This window comes from Symphalangus syndactylus, chromosome 8 (genome assembly GCF_028878055.3).
Source record: "Symphalangus syndactylus isolate Jambi chromosome 8, NHGRI_mSymSyn1-v2.1_pri, whole genome shotgun sequence".
In the NCBI taxonomy this organism is placed as follows: domain Eukaryota; kingdom Metazoa; phylum Chordata; class Mammalia; order Primates; family Hylobatidae; genus Symphalangus; species Symphalangus syndactylus.
In genome coordinates, this window is record NC_072430.2 from 93,201,530 (window position 1) to 93,217,348 (window position 15,819).

The window sequence follows — 15,819 nt, forward strand, 5'->3', positions numbered from 1 at the left end:
AAGATTGATGGAAACTATCATACCTAGCCATAGTAACTAGTCTCAGGAAAGGACTTATCTGGCTATGTCTGATATGTCTCAAGTAAAACTTTACAAAGCTAAAATTGATTGTAATATTCTCTTAAGATCTATTCTAGGAGACTTAGAAATAAAAAAGTTTTAAAGCCAAATGATTTTCCACATTAGGTCATGATGCTTTCCACTAAAAATTCCTTTATACTTCCTTGATGTTTTTTCTCGCTGTAGAAATACAAATAAATTTTGAGAAGAAACAATGGGCAGAAGGTCTTGGTATTAAAGCAGTACTCAATAATGGGACTAATGAACTATCTAAACCTTTTAGATATTTTTAAGAAGAAAAATGAATGATTGTATTTTTTTTTTTTTTTTTTTGAGACGGAGTCTCCCTCTGTCGCCCAGGCTGGAGTGCAGTGGCGCAATCTCGGCTCACTGCAAGCTCCGCCTCCCAGGTTCACGCCATTCTCCTGCCTCAGCCTCTCCGAGTAGCTGGGACTACAGGCGCCCGCCACCGCGCCCGGCTAATTTTTTGTATTTTTAGTAGAGACGGGGTTTCACCGTGGTCTCGATCTCCTGACCTCGTGATCCGCCCGCCTCGGCCTCCCAAAGTGCTGGGATTACAAGCGTGAGCCACCGTGCCCGGCCAATGATTGTATTTTAAAAGATAGATTCATAGTGCCATCTTCATATGAAGACAACACCCATCCTACACTGGCAGACACCCAGTGCCATGGAGGCTATTCTTGGAGGCATATCAAGTCATGTCATGGTAAAGCCATTGACATTCATCTTTGAAAAATTATGTTTATTTACCTAACCATTTGTTTATAGCTCTCTCCTGCTGAATTAAGGTGGTTCTGAAAAATGTGTAAACATCTGAAGAAAAACTAAGATGCCAAAGTGAGGTTACAGTGAGATAATTATAAGATTACCTTGGAACCAGGTGCTCCAACTTCACCTTTAGGGCCTTCAAGACCTTTGTGTCCCTGAGAATAAAAATGTAAATTTGTATTTGTATCCTGTTTTTTTAGTTCTCAAAGGCATAAAAGAAGAACCAAAAATAAGGTTGCAGAAATTGCCTTATAAAAATGAATATCAAATTTAAAGTTGTTGCTCAAAATATTTTCAAATTCTCAAACTTTTCTGAAAGCTTATTCAAGGAAAATTAGAGTTTTCACCTTTAAATAACATTTTCAGCTTGCAATGTTCTCACCCTTCAAACACTTGTGACTTCATAGAAATTTAATCTGTAGCTACAAATAAAAAACTTACAGTGGCTTTAGATGAAACACATAACTACAGAGTTCATATTGTTATAAAATATCATTTGTATTCAAGGTGAATGTTCAAAATACTTAATAACGAGTATAGCAGCAGACATCTTAATCAAAATCTCAACTACTCAAAACAGAGGCCAGTGTATATTGATTGAATATCACTATTTGATATTATGATAGATTAGATAGATGATAGATTTTACATACATAAACAATATATAATAGTTACATCGTAATTATCTTCAGTAATAAGAAAGGCATTCTATTGCTTTCCAAGTCTAGGTAGACTGGGCCCCTTCTGTGACCTAGTACTCTCTATCTCTACCATGTCACCTATTCCACTATATAGGAATTGCCTACCTTTGCATCCGTATCCCCCATTAGCCTGAAGCTTCAGGCTAGAGATTTTTCTCATTCATCACTGTATCCTCTTTTGTAGCATAGTGTCCAGTACATAGTAAGAATTCAAAATATATTTCTTTATTGAATCAAATTAAACTCAAAGGAAATGTATAAAAAATTGTGATTTCAGTGACCACAGATGAATACTGCAACCATAGACAGTTAAGGACAATTGACAAATTGACTTGTAAAGATTTTGAAGGTAATGCTCCCCAGAGCCTATTCACTAAGCCACAGTATCTGAGAGGATTACAATAGATTGAACTTACTCGGTGACCCTTCAGACCTGGAAGACCAGGAGCCCCAGGAAAGCCACGAGCTCCCTGAGAGGGAAACACAGATAGGGCATTTTACAGTCATTAATAAGGATGCAAAATTCCTTAATATATCATTTTTCCCCCAAAAATAGCTAGTACACAGTTTTCCAGCAACATATTAAGAAGAACAAAAAAAGCAGTATACTTCTATCTGTCAAAATATATCTGGGTGATCAAAATTAGCAAAGTAAATATGCTATTAGAAATGGAAACATGACTTATACAAGGATACAAAGTAATGCCAGGTATTGAGTTAATGACATTTTGAATTTTTCACATGGTATCACTGTGTTATAATTAGTAGTGAAAACAAAACAAGAACATAAGCATGAATCAATATATCCAACATGAGAATTGACTATACCAAGGTAGAAAAAAATATTCAGGAGAGAAATTCAAGATAAAATATCCTTTTCCTTCTTTATTGTGCTTTATTTATGGTACAAGATTAAATGCCTTTGTAGCAAACCAATGTCTTTATTTTCTACGAATTTCTGAATATTGGCAGCAGAATATGATGGGAAGAACAGTATTATAATGTGGTCAGGAATTTTTAAAATAAATTGTTTAGGAGAAACTTTGTGGATTTATGATTATTTAAAAAACTAAATGAATAAACAAAATATCCAACAGAAAAGAAAGTCAAGAAATATGAGAATGCTTTGTTTCTTGACTAAATAATTACTTAATTTCTGCAAATTCTATGTAGCTTTCACCTAAACACATTAAATAAAAAACAATAGAAATACCAAAGAAAATCAAATCCAGTGGTACAACTATTTTGAAATGATGCTTGAAACTTTTTCCTTATACTGTCTTAAAAGATACTAAGCTAATGACTTAATTATTTACTTATTATTATGGCCTACATTAAATTGATTTTGCATTGAATTGCCATTACCACTGCCACCAGTATATTCAGCACCTTGATAGCATTGATTGATGTGATCACTTATTGATTATTATTGTTAATTTATGTATAGCTGGCACTTAGCCTTATGTTTGGTTAATGGACATTCAATGAATAATCATTGGATAAACAACTAAATAAAGAAATGGTTTAATATTTCTTACTCTCATAGCACTTCAACCTTTCCTAAGGAACTTCTCTTGGCCTAGCATGATCTTAAACAGATAAAAAATCCTTCTGCTCTGCAAATCATAGGTTTCATTCACTATTTCTAAAGTGTTGAATAAGCAACTCAATGGATGAAATTCATATAACAAAATCAAAGCAATAATTTCTCTGTGACCTCTTGAAAGAAAATTATTTCTTTAGTGTTTTAGAGGGTTATCACAGTAGGGGTAAAACAAATCATGCTCTCTCAACAAATGAAGTCCCATTAATTCTTCTGTTTACACAACCCTGCTCAAGAATTCTTTCACATCAAGAACTCCCTTTAAGTGTTCAATTTAATGCCTCATTTTACAGAGATTTGTCTCCTCTCCATCCTTAGCAGGCAACTTAGTGCAGACCCATCTAAGCCTATAGGGGAATTGCTGAGCTATGTTCTTTTGAATAATTAGTTAACTTCAGTTTTTATGGTCTGCAAGGGAAATTCTCAAGTGATTACATATCCCTAATGTAACAAGAAAATGAACCAGATGTCCTAATGCTCATAAAAATTCTCATTCTGCTGACCCAGGACTGTCATTACAGCGCAATCACACATTGCACTGAGCTTGCACAGTGCATCTGTGGTGTGCTGGCAGGGCACCCTTCCTCCCCATGGAGGGCCCACACTGTGAGCATGAGCAAGAGTGCAGCAGGACATGGGAAGTTCAAACCTGGATGGGTTGAAAAGGACATCTGTGCTAATGACTAAACCTCATGTCTCTGTCTGCATTTATTTCCCAGGCTGATGGAGGAGGAAAGAAAGCAGGGAATTGGGAAATTGGTTTATATTTGCAACCAAATAATCCTTTGAGCCTTACAAATTTCCCTTAAAAGATAAGGGACATTCATTTGTTTAAAACATTTCCTAGCATTGAACCTCATCAATTTTCAGAAAGTAAACAGAAAGTAATGTGGTACTGTTGATTGTATTGAGTGGCAGAAATGTAAGGAAATTATAGGATATATAATAAATGGGAGAGTGAATGTTTAGGGGCTGTTGAGCAGGAGAAACCCAAGAAGTAGGAATGTTTGAGGAATATTTTTGCTTGCTTATCATACTCTAATTTTCCCCATGGCCAGTGTAACACATTCTAGAAGAGAGCCTAGCAAAGCAATTTGAGTGACAAGAGACAGGTGGGTTCAGAGAATGGCCAAGGGGCCAGGTCTTGGATTCTGGTGGAGTAGTTGCCAGGCGTCTATTCTTTTAGGGAGCTAAAGGGGAAGAAAACAGCTATGTTAGGAGTGCTGGAAATCAGTGTATATAGTCATGACTTTAGGACCCAGAACATTAATCAAGAATTTCAGCCAAAATTAGGGTTTGGGGAGCAGCCAAAGAGGCATCCTGTCCATAATTTATTGTCTCTAGTTGATAAAAAACAAGGCAACAAGCTTTTCTTCAAGCTATTATTTAGACATATGTGACAATATAAAGTAAAAATATTTAAAAGATTTTAGAAACCTAAAATAGGATTGAAGTGTGAATTGTAAATAGGTCAAGCTGGTAACTCATTTTATGAAAAAAAAAAAAAAAAAAAAAAAAAAAACTTTTTTCTGAATTTTCTGAATATTTGACACTCAGTTTGGAGAGCATTCATGTTATGTTCAATATACTTCTCTAGCTCCAGAAGGCTTATTTATGGTGCCAATGCAAAGCAGACAACTGGAGTTAACAATCATTCTGGCAAAATGTCCTGTGACATTTTACATTTTTACGGAAACAAACAATGCTTGTTTGTCTCCATTTACTTAGTGCCTGATACATGTGCATACAGAGAATTGTGATTTAATTCAATGTTTTTTATTTTTCAAAGTTTGCCTTTATGTTGAGTATAAACTTACTGGAGATCCTGCAAATCCCACTTCACCAGGATTTCCATTTCTGCCAGGTTCACCCTTTATGGAAAAAAATGTAGGAGATTGGGGAGGCAAAAGTGATTAAAAGGTTCTCTGAAACTAAATGATAAATAAATTACTAATAAAACAGTCTTCTTTAGAAAGCTAATGTGCAGTTCTCTAAACGGTGCAAAAAATAAAGTAAAAATAGACTCCATTCCTTATATTCCTGATAGTACTCCATTCTATCAAGTTAGTCTGTGGCTTTCATTAATTTACCCAGAAGAATAAATTGTTGGAAATTTTCCTGGTCTGATCTAGCTCACTATTTTATGAACATCAAAATTTATACACATAAACATACACGTATGCTATAGCATATATACTATAGAATTCTATATGATCACATGACACTGAATTAAAGTATTGCTTCTTAAAATACTACTTTCTATTTCTTTCCTGTGGTTAAAAAGAAAGGGCTACCAGAAATATGTGCTCTATGGCCGAATTCAGTGTAACCTGTTTAAATAAATCTTATGACTCACAAAGAGAAAATATTTATTAATACTTGGCTTAGTATCATATAGAAATTAATGGCCTACCTATAATTTGATCCTCAACTTTGGTACAACTAAGAATCTAGAAATGTAAGTCTGCTATTGCACACGGTTCTCTGATTACATGTTCTTAATGTTAAAATCTGGAGTTGGGTCTTAACTTTAATTAAAAATCCAATCAAAGAAATCATTTTTTCATCATTGGGGAGCCATATTGGCACTATACTACTAACACGTTTTAAAAATTCCTTTTAAATAAGACCTCGTAATGATGTATTGCCATTAGAGCAATATATTTCTCTTTCAGGTAATTTCAGTGGTTCCACTAGGAAAGGTTGTTGCTACTGTGACAACAAGCCTAGCATCTAATGGAGAAATCTTAACAAAAACACAGGGAATTCAGGAAGAGACAGTAGTACCTAATAACATAATGCTATGCAAATTAAGAGCCCTTTTAGATATTTGCAAAATTCCATTCTGAGTGCTCCTGTTTACAACGAATTTAATGCAAGCTAAAAGTGTGGGGAAATGTAATGGAAATTAATACAGAAAATTCTTGTTAACATTGTAACTCCTTCGCCTCTTCAAAACCTGAATGAAAAATGAGGAAAGGTAGCTTACATCTTCCCCAGGTTTACCAGGAGGGCCCTCTGGTCCACGTGAACCAATCGGACCCTAATAACAGAACAAAACAAAAGGAAAAAAAGAATATTTACCTTTACTTGCCAGTAATATAATTCAAAACATTATTGAGACAAAATGAAATGTCAAAATATTATTGAAACAAATGAAAATGATAAATATTGTTGAGACAGAGAAAATAGTTTTATTAATGGTTTGAATTTTATGTTGCATCCCCAGATCATGTGCTCAACAAGAAAAAAAGTATAATTGCACAAAAGCAAATCGCTCAGCACTGTCTAATGATCACAGTCTTTAAAATGTAAATATCTTTGAATTTTTAAATTTAAATAAATATATTTAAATAGTCTTTGAATTTAAATATTCTGCTACGAGAAACATACAGCTTAAGAACAGTTCATAGAACAGGACTCACAAACTGGATTGTTATTTCTTCCTACATTAGGGAGGACCTGGGAAGATAAATAACTCAATATTTGACATCATTATAATGGTGGACCCAAGTGTAACTGGGTCTACATGCTTACTTGACATTTACCATTGGTCCAGGATCACCAGGTTCACCAGGAGGTCCTGTAGGTCCTGCACCACCCTACAATTGAGAATAAAATATATATACAAACCAAGGAAAAATAGAATATTAAACCCTGTACTCTCTCAATATACAGTGTAATCATTCAGACAGTTGGCTTTGCCATCTTCCAGCTGTGTGACTTTGGGCAAGTTACTTAATCTGTCTGTAACTGTTTCCTAATGTGTAAAATCAGAATAATATTGGTACTTACTTTATTAGGCTGTTATGGCTGCTGAAGTAATTAATGTATGTTAAGAACCTAGAATAGTGCTGGCACAGAGTGCGTGCGTGCTCCATCAATGGCAGTTCTACTCATCAACATCATCATCATCACCATCATCAACCACCTTTTCTATTCACTGATAGCTTGAAGTAAAACTCCACACACATGATAATGACAATGTGGTAACCTTGACTGAACTAAAGGTTATTTTCATTCTTTCTTTTAAAATATTATTTCCTGATGCCTGTTAAATTGCTATAAAAAATAAAAATAGTTCTACATCACTATTTTACTGGTATCTGATAGGCATTTTAAAAGTATATTGTATTATATTCTTCCTAAAGATCCCATGGAACAAACATCTTGATTCTTATTTCTAATAATACCACATGGGGATTGCCTCTTATGATCTGATTTCATAGCTTCAGAGTTGGCATATAACCAATTGTGAACATTTTCATGACATAACATAATGAATTTCTTACTTCAGACGCAAAGGCATGTAATTTTGTTATCGAAGGTCAGTCACATAAAGAAATCAGATGATAAAAATTTATCCCAATAAACTTTGCAAAAACATGCTGCATATATTTCTAAATAAAAAACTATTTAATATATCCTATTTGAAGTGAGCATTACAATATAAAATTTTAAAACCAGCCAAAAGCAGTCATGTCACAGAGACCTTATGTAATATATGTGTGTGTGTATCTTTTTCCTACAGCATGTAACTTAATTGTAAAGAGACTTACTTGCTGTCCTTGTAAACCCTGTGGTCCCCTTGGGCCAACAGGACCCTTAAAAACAAATGAGGAGAAACATTGCATAGTACTCATGACAATTAGGTCAAATATTCCAAAAATGTTGAATCAGCTCTAGAATCTGGAAAAGTGAAGCTTTGACAAAGGGGGATGATGACATTCTCCATCTGTACTCATTTGGAAGGCAGCTAAATTCAAGGAGATTAAAGCTTGGACAACATTTGGGATGATTTTATACATAACTTCAGTGTTATAAAGAGAAATGAGCCATATGCCTGTACACACCCAATGTCTTTAGAACAAGAACACTTGCATATTTAATGGATGGTTCTGTTAAGAACATCCGATTAAAGAAAAATCTTGGCAGACATAAGTTAGTTCTCAAACTGCCTATTTAATTCTTCAGATTCACAGCAGATAATTCTTATAATTTAAATAAATAAGTTGAATTAAAAGTTTATGAAACATCAACAATAATAACTAGATTATATTAAATGTGAGTTGAAAACGATATGGGGCACTGAGTTTCCCGGGTGATTTCTTTCTTTCACAACATAGATTGAAACTATCCACACAGGCTTTCCTCATTTAAACATGAAATCGTTCCACTGAGGCATAACAAAAGGAAGAAAACAAAAATGCGATTTTAGAACATTTATTATTATATGTCTATTACTATTTTTTAAATATCATACTTTAAAAAGTAAAATAAATTAAAATCAAATGTATTCTTTTTGTTTTTTTTTTAGACGGAGACTCGCTCTGTCGCCCAGGCTGGAGTGCAGTGGCGCGATCTAGACTCACTGCAAGCTGTGCCTCCCGGGTTCACGCCTCAGCCTCCCGAGTAGCTGGGACTACAGACGCCCGCCACCATGCCCAGCTAATTTTTTTGTATTTATTTATTTTTTTAGTAGAGACGGGGTTTCATCGTGTTAGCCATAATGGTCTCAATCTTCCAGAATGGTCTCAATCTCCTGACCTTGTGATCCATCCACCGCGGCCTCCCAAAGTGCTGGAAGAACAGGCGTGAGCCACCGCACCCAGCCAAAATCAAATTTATTCTTATGGCAAGATTTTAATTTTTTATTTTGAATGGAACATATAGTAAGAAAAGCTCCATTTAAAAAAAAAACCACACGTATGTAATTTAAACTCCAAATGGATAAAAACATGCAACTCAAAAAAATTCCCAAAAGAATCACTAAATGATGCCATATTACTAGTAACTTTAAAAATATACAAATAATATTTAAAATGCTCACAATGCTGGCCTTAAAGATGGATAGAAGGGGTGGTTATCTATGAGGTCTGATTTTGCATTTCTTATTGCCTGAAATTCTATTAACCTGGAATTATTTTGAACTATGTTATGAGCAATAAAACATAGGAGAGTTGGTTTTAAAAGTGTTAATTTATTCAATAAAATTGCATTGCTCCAAATATCCAGGAAAAAAATGGGAGTCTGTCTGATGTTGAAGAAATTCAAAAGAGGGTAAGAATATTGAGAAGACTCAGCCAGGAAACCATAGAGCTGTTGGAATAAGGCAGCCAGAGGATACTAAGTAGAAAATAATAAAAATGAAAATAGCAAAACATCTCATTTTAAAATTTTACCAAACCACTCTTTCTAAGAGCACCATAAAATAGTTTTGCTTTTTATTTATAAAGGTATAGGTTTTATTATTGTGGTTGTGGTTATATGTCTTAAACTCCTTTATTTTCTTCCAATATTAAATAAAATGTACAGATAGACCTTTATTAATGTCAGCAAACACTTTGCATAATTATGATTGAAACACACTGGGCTTTTAACTGGCACACAGTAGAGTAAATAAATAAATTGAATGAATGAATGAATGAATGAGTGCATTTAAGAAAATGCATGTTATTCTTTGACTAGTTAACTCAAGATTCTCTTTTTAAAATAATTTTTTTCACTGAAGTACTTCAATGATCAGTAAAATTTATGCTTACCACAGAGCCAGGCATTAGTCCTACTTGACTCCCAAGTCCAGATTTTTCATCCAACCCAGCCATTTGAGCTGAAAACGGCTGTAAAACAATATGTTGACATTATTTCTACAGTAAAAGACATACATCAACATCCTTTTCATATGGATAAACGTGCACTTTCTGGAATTCTTACAGAATGACTCTTCTGAGAATCATTCTAAGTGCTTGACTTTAAAGCCTGGAAAAAGACTTAAGTTGTTTTGATTGTTTGTGCTTTTGATTGACCATTCTTTCCGAGAGTATTTTATAGGTATGATGCTCCAGAGCAATTTCTGAAACAGGGCAAATGTCTGATACTTGATAAAAGCACGGACTGTTCTGATAAGCACTAGCCAGTCTAATTGATTGCAGGTTTAAGTCTCTTTAACTGATTTCTTCCCACGGTTAGAGACGCCAAACATCTAAACAAAGCCTAAAAGATGCCTTTAAAACATTTGTCCTAAAGATTCCAGATTCCATTTTGGACTATTTTTGGATGATATTCTTTCTTTTTCAATGCCCAGTAAACTTTAAATTATATTTATGTAAGTTGATAAAACTTTTATAGACCTTTTAATGAATCCCTGAATGTTCCAAGTTTGGAAACAGTTTGACCTACTCTCTTTCACAATTAAAAAACCCTAGTAATCAAAGTGACCAAAATTGTTCATATACATTTTAGTAGTCAAATTAGTTTCCAAATTTTGGTGGAAAAGAATGTGTGTACTGTTTATAAATAAATTGGCAATTTCTTCTACAATCTGTTGAGAAAAATGTGTATGAACTTTTGTAAAGCAAAAATCATATTCAGGCTTCATATGTCTCTTTGTTAAAGTCTCAATCTACAGGCATGCCTCATTTTACTGTGCTTTACCAATATTATGTTTATTACAAATTCAAGTCTTGTGGCAACCCTGCACCAAGCAAGACAACTGGTGCCATGTTTGCAATAGCATGTGTTCACTCTGTGTCTCTGTGTCACATTTTGGTAGTTCTCATAATACTTTAATATCATTATTGTTCTTATTATATCTGTTATAAGGATCTGTGTTCAGTGATCTTTGGTGTTACTAAAGTAATTGTTTTAGGTGCCTTGAATCATGCCCATACAAGACAATAAACTTGATCAACAAATATTGTGTGTGTTGTTCTACCAACCAGGTGTTCCCCATCTCTCTTCCTCTCCATGGGCCTCCTTATTCCCTGAGATACAACAACATTAAAATTAGGTCAATTAATAACCCAACAATGGCCTCTAAATGTTCAAGTGAAAGAAAGGGTCTCACATCTCTCACTTTACATTGTAAGCTAGAAATGGCCCAGTAAGGAAGGCATGTTGAAACCCAAGATAGGCCAAAGCTAGACCTCTTGCACCAGTCATCCAACTTATGAATGCACCGGAAAAGTTCTTAAAAACTTAGAAGTACTACTTCAGTAAACACACAAATAATAAGAAAGTAAAACAGCCTTAATGCTAATATGGCGAAAGGTTTAGTAGTCTGGATAGAAGATCAAACCAGCCACAACATTATCTTACCCAAAATCGAATCTAGAGCAAGGCCCTAACCCTCTTCAATTCTGTGAAGGCTGAAAGAAGCAAGGAAGTGGCAGAAGAAAAGGTGGAAGCTAGAAAATGTTGGTTTATGCGGTTTAAGGAAAGAAGCCATCTCCACACTATAAAAGTGCAAAGTGAAGCAGCAAATGCTGATGTAGACACTGCAGCAAGTTATCCAGAAGATCAAGTTAGCATCATTGATGAACGTGGCTACACTCGACAATAGATTTTCAATGTACACAAAACAGCCTTCTATTGGAAGAAGATGCCATCTAGGACTTTCATTTTTAGAGAGAAAAAGTCCATGCCTGGCTTCAAAGCTTCCAAGAACAGGCTTATTCTCTTGTTAGGGGTTAATGTAGCTGGAGACTTTAAGCTAAGACCAGTGTTTACTTCTTATTATGGAAATCCTAGCATCCTTAGGAATTATGATAAAACAACTCTCCCTGTACCCTATAAATGGAACAACAAGGCGTGGATAACGGCACATCTGTTTACAGCCTTTACAGCATTGTTTACTGAATATTTCAAGCCCACTATTGAGACCTATTGCTCAGAAACAAAGAATTCCTTTCAAAATATTACTGCTCAGTGACAATGCACTAGGTCACATAAGAGTTCTGATGGAGATATACAAGGATATTAATGTTGTTTTCATGTCTGCTAATACAAAAACCATTTTGCAGCCCATGGATCTAAATAAATTTCAACTTTTAAATCTTATTACTTAAGAATATAATGGTCAAAATAAATTGAGAATCTTCTGGAAAGGATTAATCATTCTAGGTGCCATTAAGAACATTCTTGATTGGTCAAAATATAAGCCTCAAGAGAAGTTTGGAAGAAGTTGATTCCAACCTTCACGAATGAATTTTAGTGGCTGAAGACTGTAATGGGGGAAGTAATTGCAGATATGATGGCAATAGCAACAGAACTAGAATTATAAGTAGAGCCTTATAATTAATTATAATTAAGATGTTGCTTAATTGTTGTAATCTCATAATAAAACTTTAACAGATGAGGACTTGCTTCTTATGAATGAGCAAAGAAAGTAGTTTCTCAAGATGCAATCTATTCCTAGTGAAGATACTGTGAATATTGTTGAAATGACAACAAAGGATTTTGATATGGCAAACTTCATTGTTGTCTTATTTTTTAAATTACCATAGCAATTCCAGGCTTCAGTAATACCACCCTTATTAGTCAGCAACTATCAGCATCAAAGCAAAACACCCCATCAGCAAAAAGACTATGGCTTGCTGAAAGGTCAGATGATTATTAGCAATTTTTAACAATAAGGTATTTTTAATAAAGGAATATACCTTGTTTTTTAGACATAACGCTATTACACACTTTATAACAGACTATATTGTGGAAAAACATAAGTTTATATGCACAGGGAAACAAAAAAAATTCACATAACTCACTTTACTGCAGTATTTCACTTTATTGAGGTGGTTTGGAACTGAACCCACAATATCTCCATGGTTTGCCTGTACTCATAAATCCCCTATGTCTGACACTAACAATTCAAAGAAGTTGGTATTGAAAGACATTTTGTTTGACTTTACTTCAAGTAAAAAAACTAAAATTGAAGAAATAATTAGGTGTCATTTTTAGTGTCAACTCAATGGCCTTCTCATATCTCTCATCATGGATGTGTCATCCTCTCTTGTGGAGGATACGGAGCAGATTTTGTTGGCATTCTGAGCCTAGAGAACAGGACAGATAAATCTCTCATTTCACGTAAAGGGGGGAAAAGCAGTGGTTCTTTAGAATCAGTAGAAAAAACAAAGCACATGGAGTCCAGAGCTGACATTGAGAAATACAAACAATTTGAAGCAGTACTTTAGAAAATACTTCTTCAAATTTTTCCAACAATTCCCTGTGGGTTTATTAGTTCTATTGTCCATAGCAGTGTTGACCTTACTTAACTGCTCTTACAGTCAAGTGTTAATATCTGAACTGACACAATTTAAAATCCTAACAATATATCAATAATTTAAAACATGACCTGTATGTGACATTAAACAATGCACACAACTCACCCTGCTCATGCCATCGGGTCCTGGGTGGGACGGATGTCCAGGAGGTCCTGGAGCACCAGGTTGACCAGGAACACCTGGTTCTCCATCAATTCCCTGAGGTCCACGAGGGCCCTGGAAAACAAGCCAGTTAAAATTGGAACCCACTGCCAAATATACACTTAGTAGAAAGCTAAAGGCACAGACTTCTTAATGGCAAGGGAGTGTTTATTATTTTAAAAATACATGGCAATCTAGCCACTTAGAGTAATTTCATCAACCACGTCACTACTGATTTCAGCATAGGTCTGAACTTCTACCATTCGGATGTGGTCTGGGTAAGAATTTTATCTGGTACATTAAATACCCAGAAATCTTAGAATAATTATTTTTAAAATTTTCAGTTCAACAGTATTCTAAAGTGAACTTCCTTATTTGATTGAGTTTTTGCCGTGCAAGGGTATTTGATCAACAATTTTAAATTCGCTTTGTCAGTGAAATTACAGTGGATTGTCATTGGATTACAGTTAACTATGTATATGTCTGCTTAACTTCTCCCTTCCCCCCAAAATTCAAGAATCTCTTGATTGGAGTTTGTAGAGATTTTCTATCTAATTGTTTAATGCTTTGCATAGTTCCTGGTACATACTGGACACTCAATATATGTATATTATATTGTTACCTTTCAGTCCTCTTTAATACTTTAAGCCTGGCACACTTTATTTTCCTTCCCACCCCCAGAGGAAGACTAGACCATTGAGAAATTAGAGGCAAAGGCACTGTGACCCAGCCAAGTCTAAGTTCTCAGAGAAGTGAGCAATGATTTCTAGCTGCCAAATTCCACCCTTCTCCTAACCCACATTCTGAAGGCAGCTTGGGGAACAGCCACGTCCTCAGTTCTGGAAATGCTCCGTCCTCTAACCTCATCATTCCCACAAGGCTAGTTAAGTATTTTCTGGCTCCCTAACCCTAAAGAATCTTGACAGGCTTTAAAAAGAAAGGACCAAAAAGTCATAAGACAATATGCTTTTTATAATTATAAGCAGGGATCAAGGGAAATATGGTAAATGAAGTTTAATAGTTAAAAAAAGAACTCCCATGCTTAAACATGAGAATACCTATGGGACCACAGTAAACAATTCAAATAGGAGCTGATAGTGCAGAGGGAGCAAACACAGGACAAGCTCAGGCGGCGGAGGCGGCAGTTTGTATATGATGGTTTTGGGGAGGGTGGCATCATAGCTATTCAGAAATTTAATTATTTTAATATATTTAAACATTTATATAGACATATTTACTTCTTGCAGTAGTGGGACAAACAAGCAAATTTATCTATTAAATAGAAGTAGAATACTTAGCCTGAAAAACTTATATTAAAAAATGATATCTTAGAAAATTATTCTCAGTTTTTAAAAATCAAAACTTTTCTGACTCCTAAACTACTAACAATTTACTTCACACTTCATTATACATAACAGAGGCTGATTTCAATTGTTCTCTAGGACTCCTGGATCATATGAATGTGAGTAACATGAACTGGATATGTAGACGGCAGCATAGACAAAATAATAGTCTGGTTTATTCATACAGCCTTGTGTAGAAAACTCTGATTCTGTTCTTGCAATGTTCAATTGCTAATTAATAACCAGATATTATTATATACAAAAAGTGAACTAATGCATAATCTCTGCTCCCAATGAGAGTTCCAAAGAGACACACACAAAACTACATTTATTGTCAACAGGAGTGGAGATAAGTTTGTGAAATATCCATTAGTCCTCCAAAGAGATTGTGACTTTCTTCATTCTTCTGTAATTAACACTTCATATTTCAAAGTCTGATCCTAAGATTGTTTTCATTGACTTCATGATTCATTATATGCCTCCATGGAATCCCCTCTAAGTAGCTTATGAAATTTACTGTTGCACAAATTAAGATTAAAATTAATAAAAACTTTTATAAAAATTATCTAAAATTAAGTGAACACAAGAATGTTTACTGGTAAATATCAAAAGCAAATTAGAATTTGGGAGCTCATTAAAAGTATCTATTTTTATATCTCCAAGTGAGCTGAATTACATAATTCTTATATTAAAGTAAATGTTACATTTATTATCATTCCCTTCCATTTCCAAGATACTCAACTATCTCCGCAGTAATTTACAATAAAAAAGTACTTTGAGGTTGCCACTAGGTGGCGATGCTTAAACATCCACAAGTAGAAAAGACGAATGACCGGGAACTGTCAAGAACTTCATTTCTTTCATTTCTCTCTCTCTCTCTCTGACACACACACACACACACACACACACACACACACATAAATGTTATAGATATTAAGATCTAGTATATTTCCCATTTTACAGATCAAGAAACATACCAATAGTGGTTAAGTGTCATGTGCAACTAGAACTTAGCACGTCATTGACGGTCCATCTCCTGACAGGTTGCTAGCTTGTCACTATGAAGTTATCTGAACAATACACTTAAAACTGAGGACGTGTGATGAGAGACAGTCATGAAAATC

General features: G+C 34.6%; 1 protein-coding gene across 1 annotated transcript in view; it reads right to left on the reverse strand.

The window, feature by feature from the left end:
• Positions 1–15,819, reverse strand: part of COL5A2 (collagen type V alpha 2 chain) — a 387,742-nt gene that overhangs the window by 46,705 nt on the left and 325,218 nt on the right. The window contains exons 16-23 of the mRNA XM_055289974.2: positions 13,317–13,427; positions 9,696–9,773; positions 7,713–7,757; positions 6,702–6,755; positions 6,143–6,196; positions 4,971–5,024; positions 1,967–2,020; positions 951–1,004 (exon numbers count right to left, since the gene is read on the reverse strand). Coding sequence (XP_055145949.1) covers positions 951–1,004; positions 1,967–2,020; positions 4,971–5,024; positions 6,143–6,196; positions 6,702–6,755; positions 7,713–7,757; positions 9,696–9,773; positions 13,317–13,427 — 504 coding nt within the window. The remainder of the gene's footprint in view (positions 1–950; positions 1,005–1,966; positions 2,021–4,970; positions 5,025–6,142; positions 6,197–6,701; positions 6,756–7,712; positions 7,758–9,695; positions 9,774–13,316; positions 13,428–15,819) is intronic.